This window comes from Camelus dromedarius, chromosome 2 (genome assembly GCF_036321535.1).
Source record: "Camelus dromedarius isolate mCamDro1 chromosome 2, mCamDro1.pat, whole genome shotgun sequence".
Classification (NCBI taxonomy): Eukaryota; Metazoa; Chordata; class Mammalia; order Artiodactyla; family Camelidae; genus Camelus; species Camelus dromedarius.
Window position 1 is genome coordinate 30,751,384 of NC_087437.1, and position 25,164 is coordinate 30,776,547.

Below are 25,164 nucleotides of genomic sequence, written 5' to 3' on the forward strand. Positions count from 1 at the left end.
GAGGAGCTGGACAGCTGTAGTGTACAAGTCTGGAAGAAACCCTAACAGCCTGAACTCTCCAGCTAAAGGAGGGCTGTTTTCTTACATAATAACCAATGTTTGTGCGTATCTAGTATTTTAATAGAGGAAGTTTTACCATGCTTTAAACTGACATCTCTGGGTCTAATAAAAGATAAATGATATAACCTGCCTGGCCTGGTTTAGAGGGATTACAGTGTATGCATCCAAGTGGGAGGAGGCACACATGGTCATCATAATGCAGACCCCCTTATCTGGTGAGACTGAGCCCCAAACATCACATATACAGACTGGTCCCATGAGGACAGCAAACAGAGAGATAACCATGAGGAGAGAGGGGAGGGGAGAAGCGGAGGAGATTCTAGATTATGAAGTGACCTCCTTCTAAACAAAGCTCTCCTGAGTACAAGGATTGAGAGCAATTCAGATCCCCAGAACACGGAGCCTGCAGCCACATCCCTGTCAAGTTTCTCACAGGCCAGCCCAGGCCAAGGCTTGGCTAAGGAAGGGCGAGATTCCAAGGCTCCTTTGGCACAGCGAGGTCACCCCAGCCCCAGCCGGGTTCAAGGCTGCTGGCCTCTGCATAGCTGACCAGAGACTCTCCCAAGAACAGGAAGCAGGGAGGGTGAGATGGACTGTAAACCCCCTGGCAGGCAGGAGAAGAGATGCCCTCCTCTGGAAACTCAGCCTGGCCTGTCTCAGGTGGACGTTTAAATAACACAGCATGGCCTCCAGGGAAAGGATGAACTTACATGACCAGGGAGAGAGCCATCCCCCCTCTTTCTGAAAGAAAACCAGGACGAGAGGGTACCAACTCCTCCAGTAACAGTTCTCGTCACGTCACAGCACACCGTATCATCCCCACAGTCTAAATTCCCACCCAGATTACTCCACAGAAATGAAAAACCGACTGCTTTCTCTTTCTGATGAAACAGAAAGTGTTCTCCACAACTTCAACAGTGCATTTTTTTAACACGTGTTAATATTTTGCCATCTCTCTTCCCCAAGTTGGATAGTTTTACTTCTTTAGTCTTTCTCCGTATCTTATTTTTCTCAACAGCAATCCTGCCTCATTCATTTTTTTCTGCATAATGGCCATGCTAACAGGTAGAGGGGACATGGCACCAGGAGGACCAGAATGTAAGCTCCCTGAGAGTAGAAATGGTGAATGCCTTGTTCACTGATGCACCCCCGGGGCCTGGAATGACCGGGCCAGTAGTGAGCACCGAGACGGTCTGAGCAGAAAGACCCACCCAAGCACGGGCCCTAAGGGTCCAGATAGTCCTCCGATTCCCAGGCCGACACTGGGAGTAAAGCAAAACCTAGACCCCAAAGAATGGCAGAAGGACTCCAAGAGAGGGGAGTGTGAGGAAAACCAGTTGCTGGAATCATGAAACACAGTAAGTGTGAATGAAGGAATGACCACAGGCAGCCTGCTCTCTATAAATATGGAAGAAGATTAATATAGGAACTATTCAGAGGCAGTTCCCTTGAGACCAAAATTATCCACTTACTTAAGTTTCCCAAATAGCCTTCTAGTTAACACTTTACCCCAGGAATTTAAAATCAAAGAGAGTGAGTCATGGTACTAAAAAGAGGGCAGAGTCCCTTAGGAGAAAAACAGGAAGGTCAGGCCAAGCCCAAACCCAGAAATAATTAAGCGCAGTGCGGGGAGAGTTGCAGGTATGGGGCAGTTGAAGGCGCATGACAGCCATTGGATATGGGATCAAAAAGACCTGAGTTCAAATCCTGGCTCCGCAATCTGAGCCAATGTATTTTAAGTCCCTAAGCCTCAGTTTTCCCATCTCCAGCAGTACCTACAGTGACAGATGCAGAAGTTCCTAGCCTAGTACAGGACTCTAAGCAGGACCAGCATGAAATGAAAATATGGGGCTTTTTCCTCCCAAAAAAATAATTTCCAGAGGGCCTTCTAAGGTACAGATCACACACATGAGAAGCTGGCCCTCACCCTAAGAACATGGCAGATTGTATAATGCTGTAACATTTTCTCCATCTTTGCTACTCTCTTTCTCCCAGGTCTGTTTCCCTGTAGATATCAGTTGAGAAAAAAAAAAAATTCTTTTCAAAAATAAAGAACCTCAAAAGAAAATTAAAGGGCCTTACCAACGTTAAATTTACTTAGGTTGATAATCATACCCTGCTTATATAAGAGAATGTCCCTATTTCCAGGAAATTCACACTGAGGTGTTTAGGGGCAAAGAGCTATGAGGTACGCAACTTATTCTCAAATTATTCAGAAAAAATAAGTGTGGGGGGTGGAGAGAGAGAGGATGCGCAAATATACAATGATGAGGCCAATCGGGTAAAGTTAAGGTAAGTAAATCTGGGTAAAGGACGTACGGTGGTTCTCTGTTGCACTCTTGGTCTTGCAACTTCCCTACGAGGATAAAACTATTTCCAAAGGAAACGCTAACCTAAAGTTTCCATGTAAGCTGCAGGGGCGAAAAGAGGAAACAAGAAGTTAACAGCAAATATAGGCAAGATTGTATGCCCTGTTTAGACAGGGGCCATTTCTACTTTGTTAACTGCTAAATCCCCAGCACAGAACCGAGGTCAAGACATATTTAAGGCAGGAAGGAGAAAAGGGAGCAGCATCCCGTGTTCAAACTGGCGCAGGGAATAAGGACCCGGAGCAGGGACAAATGACTGATCGTCACACCAGTGCTTGGCAGTCAGCGAGCTGCCTCTGTTTAGAATGAGACCAAGTAATCTTGTGAACATGGACACACAGTGTGACACGATACAACCACACATTGCACTACGCTGCCCAAGGCCTTGGTCCTCACCACTTACTAGGAGTTTGGTTAGACCCTGCTGGGGCCCACCAGTTACCCTTTCCAGATCTCAGAGTCCTCACTGATAAAATGTAGGCGTTACTAATTCATCCACCAAGTACTCACGGGACATCTCCCAAATGCCAGGCCCTTAAGTCATGTTCCCTGTTCTCTACAGCTTCCATTGTAGAAGGAATCTCACATTAAATAATTTCTCAAGGTCCTTGAGGTCTTTTCCAGCCCCGAAAATTCTGTGCAAAAACTGAGGCTTTTTACTTCAAAAATAAGAGTGATCATTATAGGATAACCTCTCTCTAAAGTACTCATAAGCAAATGCATCCTCTCTCAAAGGTGAAAATATATTCGAGATGCCCTATGTTTCTTAACTTAGAAAAAAAAAATCTGTACACACAGGCAGTAAAATGCTTCAGAGCAGATATAATTAAGCCTCCTGCCAAAAATCAGGTTGATTTTAGTTGCCAAAATTCTCGTTCCTTGGCAAGTTATACAAATAGCAAGAATTCTGAAAATCTAACAGAGCTCTGTAGCTAGAAAAAAACATGATAAAGGTAGAAACACTTTTTCAAAAGCAATAAATTTATCAATGAGAGAAATAACTTTGAAGTACAGATTAATGATTAGTATTAAAATTATAACATCAAATATATTTTAATTTTCTGCTTCATCAGCCCCCCTCCTTCACAGTCCGCTAGCACAAAGATGGTTACAAAGGCTAATTTTGTTAAAGACCTTGGAGAAAAGAGGAAAGAATTGCTCCTTCTTGAATACTAAAGATGATCAAATAGGAAACCAGTAACATTTTAGCATCTTATATAAGTTAATCTAATTTAGAAATAATTTAGGACTGTGATTTATGCAAAACTTATTATCTAGCCAAGAAAAAAATCTTGTATTACTGGTATCAGAAACATGGTACCTACAGTTGCCAGATAGGACACATCAACACAGATTTACATAATTTAGGAGAAATGGTAAGGGAAAGGGGATCAAAAACTATCAAAAGGATCAAAGCAAGAGGCAAATGAGAGTATTATTTTCCAGACGGGTTCTCGGGAGCTAAAACAGGTGCACACATCTATGAAAGACGGTCTTAATCACAGGCTGCAAGTTGAGACACTGAGATTGAGTATTTGTCCTTGAAAAACCACTATTCTCCTGCCACTGACATAATTCACAAAGATCTAGACACTCTTACTATTTCTCAGTAGACGCAAAGAGGGACCGCTTTAAAGAGTTAACTTCCACAGCTAAAGGCTATTCATCTGTGGTTTTGCAGAGCAGCAGCTTTAAAAGTTTCACCCTGAGAAATGACAAATGTTCTAAGTGTCCTTTGGAATCATGGAGTCAACACCTTACCAGACAGTAAGTTACCAGATAGTGAAATCATCATTTGATCTAAATGCTACATAGATTACGTTAATCTATTTGTCAAGTTCAGCACCTGGTTCCCCACGGAGAGTTAATAACCATTTATTGGCCATGAAGACACAAAAAAGTCATTTGGGTGCCACCAGGTGGGGAGAGCCCTGTCTTACAGAGCCCCGCTGCCCTCGGTGATGGAGAAACCAGGGTGACACTCAGGATCCCCAGCCCTCCGGCAGCTCTGCAATGAACACTTGGCACTCACCTGGCCAACACGCAGAGGCTTTGCTATATTTTCTTGTAAAACTGCTTTTTTGTCACAATATTCCAATACAATAAAGCTGTAACCATTTCCAATAATCAGAAAATGCAGAGATTTGAGCTTTATTCCACAGAAAATCCACTTAACCTTTCATAATACTCAGCTCAGATCATAAAGGCCAGTTGAGTAGGAATGGCAGAATGTTGGCTTTTAGAATTAACCCTGCTACTAGCTGGTTGGTATGAATATGAATATGCCTTCTCATCTATTAAAGGAGAGTGGCTTTAGTCAGAGGTTTATATGGTTCAGAAGGGGCAAGAAGTAACAGATTACTTTGAAATATGATGAAAGCTGAGGACTTTGTTCATAAGAGGGGGATGCCCAAAGTATATGCATGTACACATAGTGTTTGGAATTATGTTTTTGAGATTTCACAATGTCCTGAAGCCCGACTACAGGTTCTGGTCAGAATTCCCCAACCAGGTGGCATCTCAAGTCCTTCCTAGTGCTGCTATGCCATGCATCACTGTGGACCAGGGTGTTGCTTATATCCTTAACCTGATCTTCTAGGAAAGCTGTCTTCTAGAGGCTCACGTTTTAAAGCCCATTCTACATAGAAAATTACCTGGGCATTTGTTGCCTTCAAGAATCCTAGTCAGGAATCTGAGCATTGGGACGTCTGAGGTCTTTGCCATTAGCTGCCCCGCACATACAAGCCTCCATCCTCTAAATGTGCTGGTTGGTGGGAGTTATTCCCTTCCCTGTAACTCATTCCTCTCCCACCTGTTTCCTGAAGAAAAAGGACTGATCCCTCACTGCTGAGGACTCACACCCAAGCCCTGTGGTTCTGTAAGAGCCATGCTGCTCACCCTTTATTGCGCCATCACCTGGGGATCTTGTGAAAATGCACATGCCAATTCAGTAGGACCCAGGTGGAGCTGTGAGACCGCATTTCTAACAAGCTCCCAGGGACCACCCCAGCAGATACCAGCTCTCGGCCCCCACCCCAGTTCCCTAAGCCCCCTTCTCAGCCTGAGGACAGCCTGAGACACCATGGTGTCTCTTGGAGTCCTCCAGTGCCCTCTAAAAGGTCTGGAAGCTCTTTTAAAATACTTAAATCCATCACCCACCCCCAATTCCCAGTTGCTTTAAAAGAGAAAACTGTGTGTGACACATCATTGTGTCACAATAGCGAAAAAACTCTGGATTTCAGAGTCTGACAAACCTGGCTTTGAACACCATCATCTAACGATGTAGTTTGTGGCAAAGTGTTTACCTCTCTGAGTTTCACCTGTCAAACTGTCCTGCTGAAAGCCTTAAAAGGGATAACACTGGTAAAGCAAACAGCATCACCAGTTCTAATGACCACCTTCTTTCAGCATCAGCCCTAACATTTCCTGATGGCGCCCCAAGAATATTCGAATACAGAATCCACCAATTCGTCCTGACAAGGGCTAAAATTAGTTATCTTAACATCTGCTCCAAATTCCTGTGTCCCCCTTACCACTCGAATGTGCAAAGAAGGTACCATCACGCAAAACGAGAGCGATCTGAGAAAACAAGATTTCTCCCTCACAACTCTGCACTTGAAGGAAGAATGTTGGGACCCTGAGCAACAGTTTTCTCACATGTTAGGTGTTGGGGGTAGAACAGATGTCTACAGGGACTGACAAAGTTTGCCTTCCACAATAAAATGTGTGCACTTCTCTAAGCCTCTAGGTAGCCCTTAGTTTTCCAGGGTAGACAGACAAGCACAAGTCTAATAATACTCGAGATTCATCTGACGCACTCCAAACAGTGGTACTGTTCTCCCAGTTCCTGTGCTTCCTATTTATTTCTGCATCAGTCCTTTCAATTATCCTGTTGTGAACAGTGGAGTCCTCATTATGGATGAGTCAAAATAAAACACTTAATACATTCTCTGCTGCTCACTGTTAATAGCCTTCCCAGAGTAATTCTACTTACCATCAGGAGGCCATGGAAAACCTTGTGAGATCAGTTAATGCTCAAAGGTATCTATTTGCATCACGAAACAGATGTATCAGCTGTCAAGCTTGGACAAATCACACTTTAAGGGCACTAAGAAAGCAATGATTATTAGAAGGAATATGAAATAAATCTGTTAGTGAAAAAAAAGACCATATGAAGGTGAGCATATCACCTGCCCCTCCCCACTCCTCTGTATAAAACCAAGAGTTTCATGTAGCACATTTGCCCAAACTAGTGAATAATTACAAAAGATACCAAATCAGTAAATTAATACCTGATTTAGTTCACTAACCCAGATCAATATTTTAGTAAATCTACAACTTCAGTCCAGTGACTCTCACCCCTTCACAGTGCAACAAAATCACTTGAAGTTAAACAAATACAAAGATATTGATATAAGGAATGAAAGAATGAAGACCCCAGGATGCCAGCCCCATCCTGCAGAGATGATTTAACTAGGATAACATAGGACCCAACTTTCGGTACTTTTGAAGCACCCCAGCAGGTTCTAATGTATAACCAGAGGTGAGAATCAATCTTTAGTCTTTGGGTTTTAAATCACCTTAAGGAAGTGCAGGCTTAACACATATTGAGATTATAGATTATTTCTTTAGTCTTTTCTGTACTCTCCAACTTTTCAACAGTAAGCCTGTATTGTGCTCAATTAAGTGAAAAAAAGAATTTTACAAAAAATGAGCATCTACAAAATCCCAAGTGTAAATGACTCTACATTTTCTGCTTCCATATTCAAACACATACTTATATCCATATTCTTTTGAGATGTCCCCCCTTCCCATACCTTCAGTATAAAATTGGCTATCATCACAGAAAATAACCATTATCAAATTCATGAATTCTACAGTTCCATTGAGAAAGTATTTTCCACCTTAAGTCTGGGGTTCTTAACCCACCAGAATATAACTGGCTGCCCACTGGAATTATGTGCAGAGTTCCAAAAATTCCCCGAGGCTCTGGCCATACCCCAAATCAATTAATCAGAACCTCTGGGCTGGGACCCAAGCAACAGTTTGCTGGGGTTTTTTGGGTTTTTTTTAATATCCTCAGGTGATTCCAATGTGCAGCCAAGGCTGGGAGCCACTGGCTTAAAGAGGTAATTAATACAAGTCTCTAGAGATAAGCTTCTGCTGGTTTAAAAGCACAATACCTTGAAATTCTGACACTGGTATAATTTCAAAAAAAGTGGTCATCTGTGGATATGCATTGATATTCAACTTCAAGTTGCCAAGGAATAAAAATAAGACACTAAATAATAAATATGTTTCCTCTTCTCCATTTTAATTGGGGATAAGTCACCATCTTCTACATTTAAATACAAGTTCTGAGAACACTGTTATATGTCAGTCACATATTCTGACCAAGAGACGAATATGGACAAAACAATTTTGGACCAAAAAAAATGTGTTCACAGGTTCTACATTTATCCTCCCAAATAGGTGTTATTCTCGTAGTAACTTTGCTACCTAGAAGTCAGAACTGTACTCTCATGGTGCTTTAGTTTCTTAGATGAAAGGCCTTAATGCCAACCATTTTTCTTCTCCGTAAATCTGAAATAAAAATGCATCTTCTTAACTTTTAAACAAGCTCTATGCTGTTAAATTATTCTCCTCGCGTACCCCCAGGCCTCCTTCCCTCCTCTTACTGACAAAACTGGTGCTTTTGTTTTGGTGCAGGTCTACTCTGACCCCCCAGGGCAAGAATTATCCCACAGACAACACTCACTCCTGTGCCTGGAGATTTTCAGACCCAAGCAGCAGAGAATATTAATAGTATGCAAAATAACTTCAATTAAACAGCTTTTAATAACAGTGTTATTTTAACAGACAAAACCTCCATTTTCAGAGTCGAATAAAATAAACACATATATAACCAACATGGAAATTCAGAGTCGAATAAAATAAACACATATATAACCAACATGGAAATTCTGGAAAGTATTATTAAATGAATTCAGAAAGTCTAAGAAATTCTTTTAAAGACACGGCTTCGCCCCTTCCCATTTAGAGGCATTCTCCATTTGTCTTTTCTAAAGCACACTAGGATGCTCAGCAGAGCGGCCTTTCCCTTCTCAGTCTCAGCATGGCACAGTTTATACGTATGCTTTTGTTATCCAAGGCAAAAGCATGGGTGAGGGAAAGAAGACAGTCTGCAGCCAGAGAGCGATGCCTTCCAAGCACCAGGATGAAAGGCTAGACTGGAGAGAGTGCAAAAGTAATGCAACAGTAGGTGGTGCTTCTCTCCCCTGTTAATTGCCATGTTTTAACGAGCACCTACTGTATGCAATGCACTCATCGAGGTACTGGAGATGGAAGTCGGAACAGTCTCTGCTCCCCTGGAACTCAGAAGTATGAGGAGGGCAGAAACTAAACTGGTTCTCACGAAACTGTTTTATGGCAACAGTGATCATACCACAAGGCAGTGATGCAGGATGAGAGAAGAGTCTAAAAGGGGGGCTGACCAGATCTGGGAAGTCAGAATCAGTTTCTCTGCAGAGGGGGCCCTTACTCTGGGATCTGAAGGATGAGGTGGCAGCTGGCTAAGCAAAGAAGGGGTCAGTTTTGTGGGAAAGGAATGTGAAGGTCAGTGTAGCTGTGGTGCCAAGAGGGAGGGAAGGCACAAAACAAGGCTGGTGAGGCAGCCAGGCACTGAGGGAAAAGGGAGTGAGTGTGAAGACCTGGGGGCCTCTGCATAGCTGCGGGGAGGAGGATGCGCACCTGGGTACGGCGCACAGAGGGATGTGCTAAGCCAGGAACACACTGTTGGGAGTTACTGGTGTACAGATGCAAGTTGAAGCTGTGGGAGTGGGTGAAACACACACACTGGGCTATGGGCTTCAAATAAACAAAAAACAAAAAATCTGAACATTCCTTTGAAACCCACAGTTTGCACATGTGCTAACCCCAAACATACTTGCTGAGAGAAATAAGCCCTAAGAAAATATAAACTATGGCAGGTTTTGGGGGATGACTTTTCATGTACACAGTATAAAGGAACAAACTGGAATTTCTAATCTTTGTTTTGATAGATGGGAGACAGGAGGGTTTTGTGATTATAAATAACAATCACTAATAATTATTACTGTAGTCCAATGAAAAAATCTGGATCTTTTGTATAACTAAATTAAATAATTATACTGCCCTGAAAGAACCCCGAATCCACCCGTGGAAAGACATTTCATCCTCCCACCCATCTCTGTGCATACTTTAGGCACACAGTAGAAAAGACAATTGGGAAAATAAGACAGCAGAGGAAAATTAATTATAATTATGGAAATGCAGCTTAAAGAACAAAGGCTTAAATTTGTAACACGTCTGAGGGGATATAATTCTCATAAGTAACCACTTAAAATGTGAGAAGTCTACAAATCTGAAGAAGTTGACTGTTTATTAGTTATATTTCTTCTTTCTAATTCAGTAATTAGAAAACTGGTGTTCCCAAGCATAAAAGAACACAATCAAGGACCTTTCTGCTTGGCTGGACTCCCAGTGGCCACAGGTTTAAGAGAATTTGAGAGTCTACTGGGAAAGGCCAGCCAAGGATATCACTTAACACAATAGGCTTGTTTCAGACAACAACTAAAGCTAGACCTTCAAAGACTGAACACTGTTAACTTCTCATCCACCTGGGCTTCCCTGGGGTCCAGATCTTCAATTTGCCCTTTTGCAATGCACTCTACCCGCATCTGTCCATGCCCTCCATCATTACGAAGTGTGAATCACCTCGACACAGAAAGCATGACAAAACAGAACACAGTGGGTTCAGTTACCCAGCAAAATCCCCCCATCAAGTTAGATTCCTAGTGGGGAAAAGAGGCTGGGACACCTCACCATGGGTTTTTCTAAATCTAGACAATTGCTTGGTTCTAATCAATCCAGCTACACAGCTTGTAAGAAGCAAGCACAATAAAGAACACCAGTACCTTTGGGGAAAGGAAGTCACTCTAATCCAAAATGTTAGTGGACAAGGGCCAGACTGGAGTGGCTCCAGAGGGGCCCAAGCAGAACTGTCAGGGGTGAGGAGAGTGGGATTCCATCCATTCCATGTCCCAGTACCTGAGCCCCTATTACGTGTACAGCCTGGGTGCCTGGAGGGGTAGGCAGTGCTCTGAGGACTGAAATCACTCCTAAAGACGAGCAGGGGAACAGCTACTGAAGAGTAATTCAGAGACTTCCTAAGGCTTATGGGAGCAGCCCCCACGGCAGGTGAGAGGAGACGGAGAGACTGTGTCAGCAGGTCTGGGAAGAGGACGGAGCGACTGCATGCCCAGCCCATCCTCCACAGCCTGCAGCAGCCGACACAACTCCATATGGAGAAACACAGATATAAGAGAAAGGGCAGAAAGGGCGGGGACCAGGTGGTTGCCCAAGAGTCTGCAGGGCAAGGGAAGCCATGCCTCAGCCAGAGGGAATTAGAAACAGACAATGGGTGGGGCCAAAGGGGGACAGGGGGCCTCTCTGAAGAGCCCGTGGTGATAGAGGGGGCCGGGGCAAAACCAAATATCCACAGAAGGTGGAAACAGAGAGAGAATTATTTCACCACCAGTGATGTACCAACAGGTGCCAGGATGTGGGTCAAAGACCTCTGCTTCCCCGGTCTCTTCCTTGTACCCAAATCTGAAGATCTAGGCCTTGAATTCTTCCTCAAGGGGAAGAACTATAACAAAGCCAGATGAACCCTCACCCTCAACCCCCAACATTCAGGTCAGGCCTGCACTGGGCTAAGGGAGGAGGTGGGATTTAAATGAGTTTGAGATTAACATTTTAAGCCAGATTAGACCCTCAATGACCAAAAGGAGCCAGAAAGTAATAGAATCTGCCCAAGCTGCTGCAAAGAGTATTTTTTTAAGTATTAATTGGAGAAAAAATAAAACATTTTTGTGTATATGCTGCATTAAGTTGAGAATACTCAATAAACCAGTTACAAATGGAATGCCCATCATGGGGAAAGGCTCCCCCAACAACTCCCCCCCAAAAAAACATTAAATGTTAATATAAATAGCATTTCACTGAGGCTCTCATTGAGAATTTTCTCCATCTTCAACAGATGAAGGAAAAGCACATGTTCCGAAAAGGGTACAGAGTAGGCTTGTTTCATACCAGCTCACAATAAAGTTTGTGTTCTAACTAGACAGAAGCAACTACTTTTGTAAGGCCTGAATGGCTGGCTCTGCTTTGTCTCGGGCAAGGAAGAAGGACAGAAATCACTTTGGTCAGTCAGTTCTCAGCAAACTCCCCAATCAGCCTCTGTTTAAAAGTAGCCTGAGGAGAGGAAGTAGAGAAACAAGCATTTCTTGAAATTATACCACTTAGAAAGAAGTTTAGAGGTCATGTGTCCTAAATCAAATCACTTGGCTGACATGGAAACTTAGTCCCAAAGGGAACAAATCACCCAAAGCAACCTTGCAGGAGGGTGGCCCCTGCAAGATGCCACAGCTGGGTCAGGCCTTGCCTCCCTTAGCCAAGCCTTCACTGCACCTCTGGCATGTTTGCAAGATGCACCTGAACATCATAGACCAGAAAAGACACCTGCCCTCCATGCTTTCTGCCTGGTGGCCACGGTGGGGAGACTTGAGTGTGGGGCTCAAGTGGAAATCCACTGGGCAAAGCTGCTTCCAGAATTAGTTCTATTATAACTTATAACATTTAAATGACTCAAGTATCTTCTCTCCCTTTAAGATCTATCTCCCCCACCCCTTTCTCAATTTGTCTTTGAAATTTTTTCCATGCAGTGTTCTTATCCAGGAGATAATACTTTTGATCTTAATGATGCTCACAAAATCTTGACTATTATTGCATTAGTAGGAATTCTCTGTGCACTGGTATTTTCCTGGACTTAGAAGAGGATGTTTATACAGTCATCATCAGCTGGAAAAACCAGGTTTTGACTCAGTAAAGGAATGACACTCTAGTAAGAAATCTAGTAATGTCCCAAACCCCTACAGCAGGCAGGCTGCTGAAGTCATAACTTGCTAATAAACTAGCCTAAATTCACTCCTGCATAATTTCATTCTCCTTTCATATTTACCAGGCAGGACCTGGCATTCTTCTTTCTTTTTCCAGCGAGGATGGAATTGCAGTGATGGGCAACTTCTCCACTCCTCTTTTTGGAATATCATGATGTTTGTCCTGAAACCTTGTCAGTCCTCGATCCTGCTCTCTGCATGGTCAGGAGGGACTCAGGAGGTCCCTGCACACACACACCTCCCCCTAAAGAGAAATGGAGCTTTCTGCCAGGGCAAGGGTAACTACAAAATTTACAGTCAAACAGGACTCTCTCCTCCTCGTCGCCGTCTAGCCAGGCTTCCCACCCCGCGTTCTGGCCTTAGGGCCCTCCAGTTCACCCCACGTCCTGCCGGACTACACAGAGACTGCCACATTTCTGCTAGAAGGGAACTTTGGAATCTGGAAAAAGCCTCATTTGAGAAATAGGGAAACTGAGGGTCCCCTAGGTGACAAAAGGCTACATGAGTGAGCAGTAAAGCTGGAGACAGAGCTAGTCTCCAGGATCCCATCCCACCCTGTCTTCCTTCACACGGGCCATCCAGTTTCTATCCTCACACCACCGACGAGGCCTCTGGCCAGGAAGGGAAGGCTGGGGGAAAGTAATTATTTAATTAAATCAATTGATTAGTTTCCTTAGAAGGCTGTTAAGAGGCAAAGTAAAAGTACACGGAAGGCACTTTTTAAAAACACATACTACATAAACATTTAATACGAGAACTATCCTTAATTTTATCCCTAGATAGTGAGAGATACTTGTAATTTCTAGTCTAGATTTATGACAGTCATTCAGAAACAGTCATGTAGCAACATGGTAACAACAGAAATAAATTTCAACAGAAAGTGGGGTGATACCATAATAACGTGCAGGAAAACAATAATTTTTCCAACATCACAATTATAACTATCAATACATGAAAACAAAAATTCCCACCTCCAAGTATATTACACTAAGGAACTCCAATGTTTGAAAAAGCTTACATGCATTAGAAATAGTGTGTATTAATTGCAAATCCACTGATCACTGGTATAAGAATCTGTGTCCTAGGATGGAAAAAAGTGCTGCAATTCATGACAACCAAGAGAAAGAGCTGAGGGTAGAGGTAATTTTCAAGTAATAATAATTCATGAAAATATAAGCCATTAAAGCAAAGATCATACTACAGAAATCACTCTTAGCCCAAGTTTTTTTCTCTATGAAAACATATTAGAACAAAGCCAACTAGAGAAAAACTCTAGCAATTGGCTCCTTTGATAGGTACACAATCCCTTTGACTTCAACAGGTTCCCTAAAAATCTAGGTAAAGGACAGACAAGTGGGAAACACAAAACCAGCCCATCATAATTCCTACAGGGGTCCCTTCCTCACTGACACAGAATTAAGTCAATTCCAGCAGCTCCTTTCTGGTGGCCAGCATTCACCATTGCCGACCTTTCCCAGATACTCCATCCCTACATCACGATTGCTATGAAGATGAGAGTAGGTAAGAGACTGGACAGAAACAGAGGATTAGTGTTTCTCTTCGGGTTGTGAGTGTGTGGGTAATTCTCAAAATTGTTTCCAATGAGAACATACCTCTCCCATACTCAGAAAATGAATATGCTTTATGAACTGTCGAAGAGTATACAAATGTTACATTTTTATTTTTACCCTTTTATTGACCACTTAAGCCCACCTAGTCCTCACTTTAATGTAGCTTTTTTCTCCTGGGAATACTGCCGAAGTCTAGCACATTTTGCCCATTCAAGGCTGCATATTCTAAAAGTCTATTATATTGCAGGGGAAATGGTTCTTTCCTGTTTCTAATGTAAGGGGTTTTGTTTCTTTTTGTTTCGATTGATCTGGTTATGTAAGAAGAGTTACTGGCAGACAAGAAGGTCCTCCAAAAGAAATCTGACATTTCTGACGCAGAGGGGTCCTGTCCCCTCTACTCTCTCAGAAACGTTCTGAAATCCTCTGCAAAGGTATTGTCACTAGCACTCCCTTGGCTTAAAGTATACCTCAACTCCTTACACCTCTCCATTAAGTTAAATAAATTCCTATCTTAACAGACATTAATTTTCTGCAGAGGTAAACAAAAAGGAAGAGCAGAAGCATCATAATTTCCCAAATTACATATCCTTTGGCACAGAGATCCAAAATGGTATCTTACACTATCAGAGAGACTTAAAGCTATTGCTTTGTCATAAGTGAATATAATCATGATTCTAATTGGCTTTAATACTTTTAATCTTGGGAAGATTTGATATCTCTAAATCCTCTCAAAAGAGTAACTTTTGAATGTAAGAGTAACCAATTCGTATTTTAAGTATTCTACTGCCCCCTTGTGTATCTCACGTTTAGTGACAAGACAGCTCGCAAAATACGTAGTCATTGCGCTTCACAGAAATACTTCAATGGAATTTCATAGACTAGAACCAGAAAGAACCTCAAAAATCATTGAGTCCAGGACACTCACTTCACAGAGGAGAAAACAGATCCTGAAGGATTATACAACTTGGTAAAGATCAGACACTGCTAGTTGATAGCAGAGCAAATACTGCTGAATAGAACTTAAACCTCTCAGAGTGTTAATTTCTCTACTGAAATGGGGGTGGAGCCTGGAAGAAAATAGTGGGGTTTGGGAGTTAAGCAGATGTGAGTTTGATTTTACATCACCACTTCACAACCTCCCCAAGCCTCTGTTTAACCATCCATAAAGTAGGATGAATAGTAACAATTGCAAAAGTGTTGAAAGGATTTAATAGGACAATGTTCTTCAAGCCCTCGGCATAAATACTTGCAATCCAGTGATACACTAAGTGGTAACACAACTATAAGAATACATAGGAAATTGTTTGTAAGCTGTTACAGCCTTTGAGATCTCGGGACACAGGGATTCTAAAATGATGAATTCTAAAAACAGCTCCATCTGACCTTGTTCAAAATTCGCACAAAATTTGGCAAATTAAAGCTGATCTGTCTAATTCCTATGTTTCTTTGATTATCACATTTATTCTTTTTTAATACAAGTAAATTTGTAACAGAAGATACCACACAGCAAACACTGTCAGATGAGATTCACAGGAAAACAAAGTAGAACTCAGAGTGTTAAGTCAACACTTCGTCTCCTTTGCTAAGAGGCCTTCACCACTGCAATGCCAAGAGAGCCGGCCCGGAAAGGTAGAGGCTGGCATTTTAGATCTGACCTTATTAACAACTGGCTGTGTCATCTTGGGCTGGTCATTTCATTTCAACTTCCCTTTCTTGACCTGTAAATGAAGCCATCCTCCAACTAATCAAGTCCTACAGTGAGGAGGTATCATGAGCACGAAAAAACACAGCAAAACGTGCCTTAACAAAGTAAACAGGGTTAAGTTTGTTATCTTAAACTTAATCTGAAGCAATAAAAAACATTAAGTCTGTCTCTAAATTGGGGGAGAAAAACCAAACTTAGAAAGTCGAAGGCAGCTAAGATTACAGGATTCTGTTAAACAGCACTCCACTCCCTGTGAAATCTCTCGCTTCCCTCTACAATTCCACCAGCTTTTGATGGAGATTAGTCCAAAAATTCTGGCAACACATAAATCTCTGACTCGTAAGTAAATTTCACTCAAGGGCATCCTGATATCAGGATTGACAAGAGCTGATCCCTGATGGCCTCACAAAACAAATACACCATCAGGGTAAAGGCGATTCGTCTTAGTTTGACATGGAAATGATTAATATTGATGATTCTCTGATATACAGCTGCAGTAATGCACCCAGATAGTTATGGTTTAGTGCTGTGACCTGCTCTGTTTTTATCCAGAGCCTGACAGAAGGGACACAGCATGCTGGTAATAAGCCCTGACTGGTGAGCCACCAATATTAACCAAACACTACCTATGGCTCTAGCTCCCCAAATTTCAAACATCAGAAAGGGGTACTACTGGAGCCAACGGTGCAGTGGAAGAGGAAAAGCACTGACACAAACTAACTTGCCAGGTAGGAGGTGATGGCACCATCACAGTCGTCCGGGTGGGCGCTTGCTTCCAGCTGTGGGACACAGGTCCCATGGGGCTTCTTGGGTACTTTTTCATCGACAAGTGAACTCAAGCTCTTGGTTCAACCCAACAATTATCGCCTATTTGCATCCAGAGTGCTGATAAAAGTGCTATCAGAAACAAAATTAAAGCTCTAAGGACGGGAGGACAAAATGCAGCTCACCATGAAACAGGCTGTTGTCCACCAGGAAGTGCCTGCGGTACTGCACGCTGTTCTTTTTCTCCAAGTTCCAGTAACTCATTGTCAGAAGATTCCTGGCGCAGCATCAAACCCAAACTGCCCTGTCAAGGGAAATAGAATGAGACCAAGATGAAGCCAACGGCAGCCAAACGCCCACATGGGTCACCGGATGCCATCAGCCTCCGGGCATTAGGGGGCAGTAAACGGGGCTCACGGCTTCTCCACACAAGGAGCCAGGGACCCCCCCCAGGTCCCCAGAAACTTCCCAGGTAGTAAAAGGTCATTTACAACATACCACAGCAAGAGCTTTTTCAAATAGCTCCTTACAGGGCTCAAAGTTACCACTGCCCTGGGGGGAAAAGATCAACCCACCATCAGGGAACCAGTTTCAGGATTGGTTTATGTGCTCGAGGCCTCGCCCACAGTCGGCCAGGACTCAAACCAGTCTGTGCTGGTAACTCTTCAGAAATTTCTGTTGCAGGAGGGTAGATGGGACAACAGAAGGGTGACCGGTCATTCCCATTGTTAGCACCACTCTGGTGAACTACATACATGATCATTTTATGGAAATCTCAGAAGTTGTATGGGCATCCATGTAGCCGTAGGCAAAGGCACACACAGGAACAAAGCTTACAACCCTCTTGTGGCTTCAGCTTGGGTGTCCATCCAGGACCACATCCAGCCTCTGCCCGGGCTGACCTTATTGGTGTAACCAGAGCCCAGTGAACCAGGAGGAGGCCTGCTCCTCCGTGAGGGTTGGCCCTGCACAGACAGAGAAGCACAGTGCTAACCAGAGCAAGGACTTGAAAAGCAGAGATCTGAGCTGATGAATTCAACTCCTCCAAAAGCTGATGTGCATAACCCGGAACAAGGCTCCCTTTGTTCATGGGAATGGGCTGAAGCAACTTTTCAGAATTCCAGCTTCTCTTCTGGTCACAGAATAAAGCCAGGCAAAACCAGGCAAGGCTGGCACAAAGGAAAACCCACAGGTGGGAAACAATTTGTCATCACGTTCTGAAAGCAATCTCGAGTCTTGTAAAGGCACTCCAGGATGGAGGCGGTACTGAAAAGAGTGGATGACCAGAGCTGGGGCTATTCACTAATGGAACCACAAATGGTGTAGGTTCCTAAAGCTTTTGCCAGAGCTTCCCCTTCATTCCCTAAACCTAAGTCTTACCCCTCCTTCCTCTAACTGCAACCTGCCCGATGTTTTCCCTGGCTCCATGCCTGACTCCCCCTTCTTCTTACCCTACCCCCATCCGGCTAACTCTGGCCCCTGCTCCCATCCCCTCAGGCGGAGGGTGAGCCCCATCTCACTAAGATAACATCACCCAGGGAACCAACTCTAAAATATGACAGAAAACACATGACTATGGAGACAACCCTCCCTGCTCTTTCCCCACCCAATACTGCATATGACAGAGATTTCTTTAAAAAACATTTTAGTTATATAGATATATATGCTCATCGATTTAAAAAAAAACTCAAATACTAAAATTCATCACAAAATTTTTTTCATTGAAAATCCTCTCTTTGAAAAAGAAAAAAAAGAAACAGAAAATTCTTTCTTCTCTCATTTCATGTCCCTTTCCTGGAATGACCACTTCGGGGTGTATCATTCCAGTCTTGTTTGTGCATTTACTTATCTATACATATATTCACATATTCAGTGTTGAAGACATGTTTTTAATAAGAATGCCTTTTCTCAAGAATCGGAAATAATTTTCAGTGCTAACAATAGTAACTATTTCCTACAAAAGTGTATTCATGATTTATATTAGAACTATTTTAGGTTACATGGAATTAAGGAGAACTCTATTCATGCTAATTTTTCCTTACTAACTTGATCATAATTATGGCTTCATGTGTCATAATTTTGCCCTCTCTGTTCATTACCAATCCAAGGAAGACAGTGGAATCAGAAGATCAAATAATAAAGGGCATTTGTATATAATTTAAAAAACACAAGCACATCCCTGACTCTCATTTGATCATTCCTTTTAACCAGATGAAAGAAGGAGAGAAGAGGATGTCAGAATAAGTGACTCACTCATGCTTCGAGGAAAAGTAGCAATGGGACTTGAAACCTTATCTTTGGATTCCAAACTCTGCGGGTAGGTGTTTTTAAGAAGAGGCAACTGAGTTTAAATGGCTGAGCCAGACACAAAGGTGTGAGTAACTGAACCGTACGGTCTCCAGGCTGCGTGCTCCCTATTTTGGTTCATTACTAGCATGTCTTACCTCCCCTGGTGTCTGTTTGCTGCTGCAGGGCAGGCAATAAGCTGCCTCTGAGTGCCAGACCTGAGCTGAGCACACACCACAGGCCCTCCGTAAACATCAGTAACTGCTCCATTATATGCCCTATTTCCTAGATTCCCTCCAGTCTCTGACTGGAGGGAGACATGTCCACTCTGGCTTCCAGAATCAGAGCGAATGATTTCAAAATGTAGAGATACTAGAGGTGGAGATAATGACTGAAGTTAGAAGGGCTGAATGAAGCAGGGGATGAGACAGCTGTGCAGTAAAGCCAAAGCATGCAACAAAGCTGTTTTCACGTGTGAGGCAAATCCCTATCACTGCTTTAGCGTGAGTTTCATGGAACACTACAAAACTGTTCAAGCCACCTGAATAGCTTAATAAAAGACAAACTACTCAAGTTCGTGTATGTAAATCAGAGTTCTAACACTATGCTAAAGAAAAAAAAGAAAGTCCTAAAAGAGAACTTTAGGAGGCAGAGAACATATGTACTTACATTTTTATCTTTAAGTACAGGGATTTGTCTACTACATGCTGACTGTCTCCACCTCTTCCTCTGTGACTACTCCCCACCACAGCCCATTCTCCTCTGGCACCCCTCTGCCATAAAAACCAGCACTCTCACTCCCATTAGTTTAGATTCTTTCTTAAAAATAATTCATTATTCGTAAACTATTTTATGGGTTATACAATATTCCCACTCATGTCTTGTCTAGACCTTAACAACAGCCCTGGAAGTCACGCATTATTAAGCATGAGTTCAAAGAGGCCAATAGGAAACAGTAGATTGCAAATTCATGACTTCTGGCTCCAAATCCACTGTCCCAGTCCTAGGGTTACACTCTTTCTAGCCTCCCTGACACTCTGCTTCCTTACAGAAAGAGCCTACGGTTGTATTACTCATGATAACCAAGATTAATTCTTCCCACCTCCACTACTCAACCCATCCCCACTGTGGGCCAATGAAGGAGAAGAGACAGGAGAAGAAGAGTTGACTAAACCTCACTTATTCAAAGAATACTTACCTTGTTCCCTCGGCAGGAGCCTTTGGAGTAAACACATTGGAGGGGATCTGAGCAAAATGTCAGTCCTTTGAGTATCAAACGGCGGGACTTGCTTTGCAATAAAATTTGAGTGAGCTACTTGGACTAAGTTCAGAAACACCAGGACCAAATTTTCGAGCCAGATGCCATTGTGAAAACTGTCTGAAGGGTTCATGTGTTTTCCAAATTGCTAACAACAGGGAAGAAGGCTATGGCCAGAGATTAAAGCAGTGCATAAACTCCCCCTGTTGTTGGAACAGGAGTGACTAGTTCATGGGATGCAGTAAGGCATCAAGGGGCAAGGGGAAAACGACTAGTGGTCAAGGTGCCTGAGCTGCAGCCCAGGTCTCCCTCTAACTCAACTGCCTCCTGTCTCTTCACGCCCCTGTGCTTGGGCGGCCTCATCTGTGAACAAAACAGGGGGTGGTGGTGAGTGAGATGCTCTCTCCCTCTCCGAGCTCGAGCTCGCAGCCTTGATATTCCACATTCCACTAACAAGGACTATGGGCAACTCCCCGCCCCCCACTAATATCCCAATCCATTCATCTTTAATTATAAATTAAAATAGCCTTGAGAAGCTACAGAGTTAATTCCCATTAATATAGCCTTTAACTCATACAGAGAAGTGCCAATTTCCTTCTCTTTAAGCCTCCCTGAGACACAAAAGACATAATTAATAGGCTCTGACAGTAATATTTGTAAAACAGTAAGTTCTTAGAAACAGGAAGGCACAAGGAAAAAGGTCCCCAAACTGTGTCCTGCACCTCACAACCTCTGACACAACACATTTGGGAATTTCTGCACCAAGGTCTCCCTCAAGGTTGAGAATTCAAACAGTGTCCAGTTAAAAGCTGCAATTTCAAGGACATCTGCTCTTCTCACACTTCTGCACTAACTTTGAGACAAACAAATCAAGAGAATTGCACAGTGCAGGGATGGGCTGAGAGGGACCATGGCTCCTGTCCTCTGGCCAAGGCCTAGACTAACAGGTTCCAAAGCAGTTCAGAGGCCTGGGTCAGACGGGCCAGGTCACTGTCCTCCCTTCCCCCATCATAATTTCCCTCCCCCACTCCCTACAGGTTTCCAAGCACTGCCAAACTGGTTGTTAAAAGGCTCTGCAAACAGCCTAATTCCAGAGCTAGCCCCCTCCCAGCTATGTACACACAGGGAAAGAAATAAAAGGGGACTTTGTTCATTTTTTAAGGCTCACAGGGGACACCACTAAACCCCAAGTTCCTGGTCTGTTTTCTTTTCTTTAAAGCGATCAGGAGCTGAAAATGCTCTGAGCTAAGTTGAGCAGTGAGATACAATCACCCTCCAAAGACACATGGTTGCTTCATTTGAAAGGGCTGGTTTCATGTATATAGTAATATGTGTCTAGTGCTTGAAAGAGTTCATACCTTTTGGTTCAGTGATTTAGCAGCTGGAAATACATCAAAAGGAAATAATTAAAGATACAGACAGAAATGAATACACAAAAAATATTCACTGCATCATTTCTTATGTAGGGTAGATATTAACCACTGCATTCGCAAAAACTTTGTAAATGAGCATAGGAAATGCTCATGACATGATGCTATGCAGAAAAAAGTAGGACAGAGTATAATATCAACTGTCAAAAGCAATATTGCCTAAAATAATGGATTTCAATCTTAACAAGAAAGAAATGCTTTTAATATTTCGCCACTGTAATGTTTGCTGTAGGTTATCTGTAAATATTCTTTATCATGTTAAGAAAACTCCCTTCTATTCTGATTTTTTGAACAGCTTTTTGCATAATTTGATATTAAACATTATAAGACACTTTCGCTGTATCTACTGATAACATATACCTCCACTAATCTGTTAATATGAATTTTCTAATGTTAAATCAACCCTGCAGTCCCGAGATAAATCTCATTTGTTCACAATGTATTATCTTTTTAACATATTGCTGGATTTGGCTTGGTTTGATGATTTTTACATGTATATTTCTAGGTAAGGCTGGTCTATAGTTTCCATTTCTCATATTGTTCTGGACAGGATTTTTAGACTGAGGTTATCATAATGTCAAAAAATGCATTTCTATCCCCTGGAAGGATTTATGCAAGTTTGAAATTGTTTCTGCCTTGAGCACTTGGTAGAACTTGCTCATAAACCCACCTAAACCTAGACCTTCCTTTATGGAGAAATATCTGACTACTGGCTTATTTTAAAAATTATAGAATTATTCAGTCTATTTTTTATAATTTAATTTTGGTAAGTTATACTTGTCTGGAAATGTATTCATTCCCTCTAAGCTCTCAAACATTTTAGCATAAGGTAGTTCCTAATATTATTTTTGTAACATCTACATCTGCTATTCCATTCCTAATATTGTTTATTTGTGCCTCTCTCCTCTTTTTTAAACCAGTCTTACCAAGTGTTCATCAACATTACTAATTTTTTTTTTTTTTTACACAGAGCCAAACTATCGTTTCTGATCCTCTCCATTGAATAACATGGAATTATTACTATTATTTCCTTCCGTCTATTTTCTCTGGGCCTATTTTCCATCTTTTTCTAACTCTCCGACTTCAACATCTAGCTATATTTTCAGGCTTTCTTCTTTTCTCATATAAGCTTTCTTCTTCTTTATTTATCTATTTGTGTGTGGGGGGGAGATGATTAGGTTTATTTATTTATTTTTAATGGCAATACTAGGGACTGAACCCAGGACCTCTTGCATGCTAGGCATGCAGTCTACCACTGAGCTACACCCTCCCCTGCTAAGCGTTCTTTTCTACTAGAAGCGTTTCTACATGCTTTAGCTGCTTACCCCCACTCCACGTTTTGACTCATAGTATTTTTGTTATCATTCAGTTAAAAGTATGTTCTGATTTTCCATTGCAATTTCTTCTTTGATCCAAAGGCCATTTTGAAACATATTTCTGTAATTATTCATAATCATCTTTTGTTACCAGTTTCTAGCTTAATCGCACGGTGGTCACAGATCTGGTCCATATGATACCAATCATTCGCTGTTAAGACTTAATGACAGAGTTTGAGGTCACTGGTTATAAATGTTCTGTGTGTGTTCGAAAATAATATGTATCCCACGGTTTCGAGATGCACTGATCTTCATATGTCTAACAGCTCAAACTTAACTGTATTTCTCAAATCTATGTGGTAACCAATCTTTTCCTCACTTTACCAAGTGCTGATGAAGTATTTTAAAATACCACTGGGAATATACTGGTTTCTCATTGTAGTTCTCAGTTTTTGCCTAATATATATTAAGACCACATTATAAGAAGCATACAAGTTCTTTCTTTTCTTGTGAGTTCAAACTCTTCAATCAGTATGACCCTCTTTTGTCTCTAAAAATGTTTTGACATTTAAAGTCTAGTTTGTGTGTTATCAATATTGCCAGCTTTTCATTTTTGATGTCAATATTTTCAGCTTTTAATCACTGGTTTACCTTTTTCTATTACTTTACCTTTACCTTTCTGTATACGTGTCTTTTATAAACAGCAAATGGTTAAATTTTCAGTTTTCATCTAGTCTAACAATCTTTTGTTTAGATTAGAGTTACTGATACATCTGAATTTACTTCTACATCTTATTTTGTGTTTGCTCCGTGTCTTGCCTATTCAATATTTCCTTTCTCAACTTTCTCAACTTCGAGATTTATTCTCTTTTCTCCTGTTAACTGGAAAGTTACTCATTCTTTTACTAAATTTAGTGGTTGCCTTAGAAGTTTTAACATACACACTTTACTTATTCAAGTCTAAATCTCATCAGTGTGTCTAACTCCCTCCCAAACTATACAGCAACTTTAGATACATTGACTCCTTTTGCTTCTTCAACTTACATCACTTGTTTTATCTAGTTCCCACTGAAGACATCATTATTATTTTATACAGTCAGTGCATGTGCTTTAGTTACAAATTTTCCTTTTCTTTGGTCTTCATTTCTTGTTTGAGACCCTCCACCTGGGAATAATTTTCTTCTGCTTTAAGTGTATCCTTTTCATGAGGATCTGGAGAACCCTCTAGGTTTTTGTTTTTGTTTCGTTTTTTGAGTCTGAAAGTCTTTATTTTGTCTTTGTTTTTTAAAGATATATTTAATGAAAACTGAATCCTAAGCTGATAGTTAATTTCTATTAGTGCATGAAATTTAATATTCTACTGTCTTCCGGCTTCTATTGTGGCTGTGTCAGGATAATTTGTCATGTCTTTGAAAATAAGCTGCCTCTTCTTTCTGACCTTGCTTAAGATCTTCTCTTTATCTTCTGTGTTTGGCAATTTAATTATCTTTTGTCTCTGTGTGGATTTCTTTTTCCTTATTCTGAACAGAATTCAGATGACTTCATGAATATGCAAAGTGATGCTTTTCATTGGTCCTTGAGAATTCTGTTATTATCTCTTTCAGTGTTGCCTCTTCCCATTTTCTCTCTTCTGTCTTAAATTATATTTAAACATACTGAATCTGAATTACCTATCTTCCACATTGATTAACCTTTCTTTTGGGTTTTTCATTGTTTTGCCTCTCTATTGCCATCTGAAAACTTCCTTCAGCACTGTCATTCAGCTGAAAATTTCCTTGTTCAGTTTGGGTTAGTTTGCTTGTTATATGTATTCACTGAGTTAAATTATTTTCTTGAAAAAATTCTATTTGGCTCTTTTTTCAAATCAGCTTGGTTAGTCTTTACAGTTTCTTGTTCTCAGCTCACATCTTGTGTTTAGTGATTTTTTTTTTTTTTAAATACTCTGAGATGCTCCTTTTCCTTCTAATTTCATTGGTGGGGGTTCTTTGAAGTCTGGGATAAAAATAGATTCGTCCAGAGGGGGTTGAGCCAAGATGGCAGAGTAGAGAGACTCACAGCTCGTCCTCTCCCACAAATACACCAAGAATTACATCTACAAACCCACTGAATTCACAGAACACCTAATGAACTCTAGAAGAGTGTCTCTCATTTTGAAATACAGGAGGATTCTCACAAAATCTAATAAACAGCAAGTTTATACTGTATAGCACAGGGAACTATATTCAATATCTTGTAGTAATTTATGTGAAAAATATGAAAATGAATATATATATGTTCCTATATTACTGAAGTATTGTGCTGTACACCAGAAACTGACACATTGTAAACTGACTATACTCCAACCAAAAGAAGAAAAACAAAGATTCCTCCAAAAGAAGGGGGGACATTGGTGTTTGCTTAGTACCA

General features: G+C 41.6%; 1 protein-coding gene across 1 annotated transcript in view; it reads right to left on the reverse strand.

Annotated features, from left to right (window-relative positions):
• Positions 1 to 25,164, reverse strand: part of LOC135322634 (1-phosphatidylinositol 4,5-bisphosphate phosphodiesterase eta-1-like) — a 113,540-nt gene that overhangs the window by 74,633 nt on the left and 13,743 nt on the right. Inside the window, exon 2 of the mRNA XM_064492178.1 lies at positions 16,654 to 16,772. Within this exon, the coding sequence (XP_064348248.1) occupies positions 16,654 to 16,732 (79 nt within the window). The 5' untranslated portion in view covers positions 16,733 to 16,772. The remainder of the gene's footprint in view (positions 1 to 16,653; positions 16,773 to 25,164) is intronic.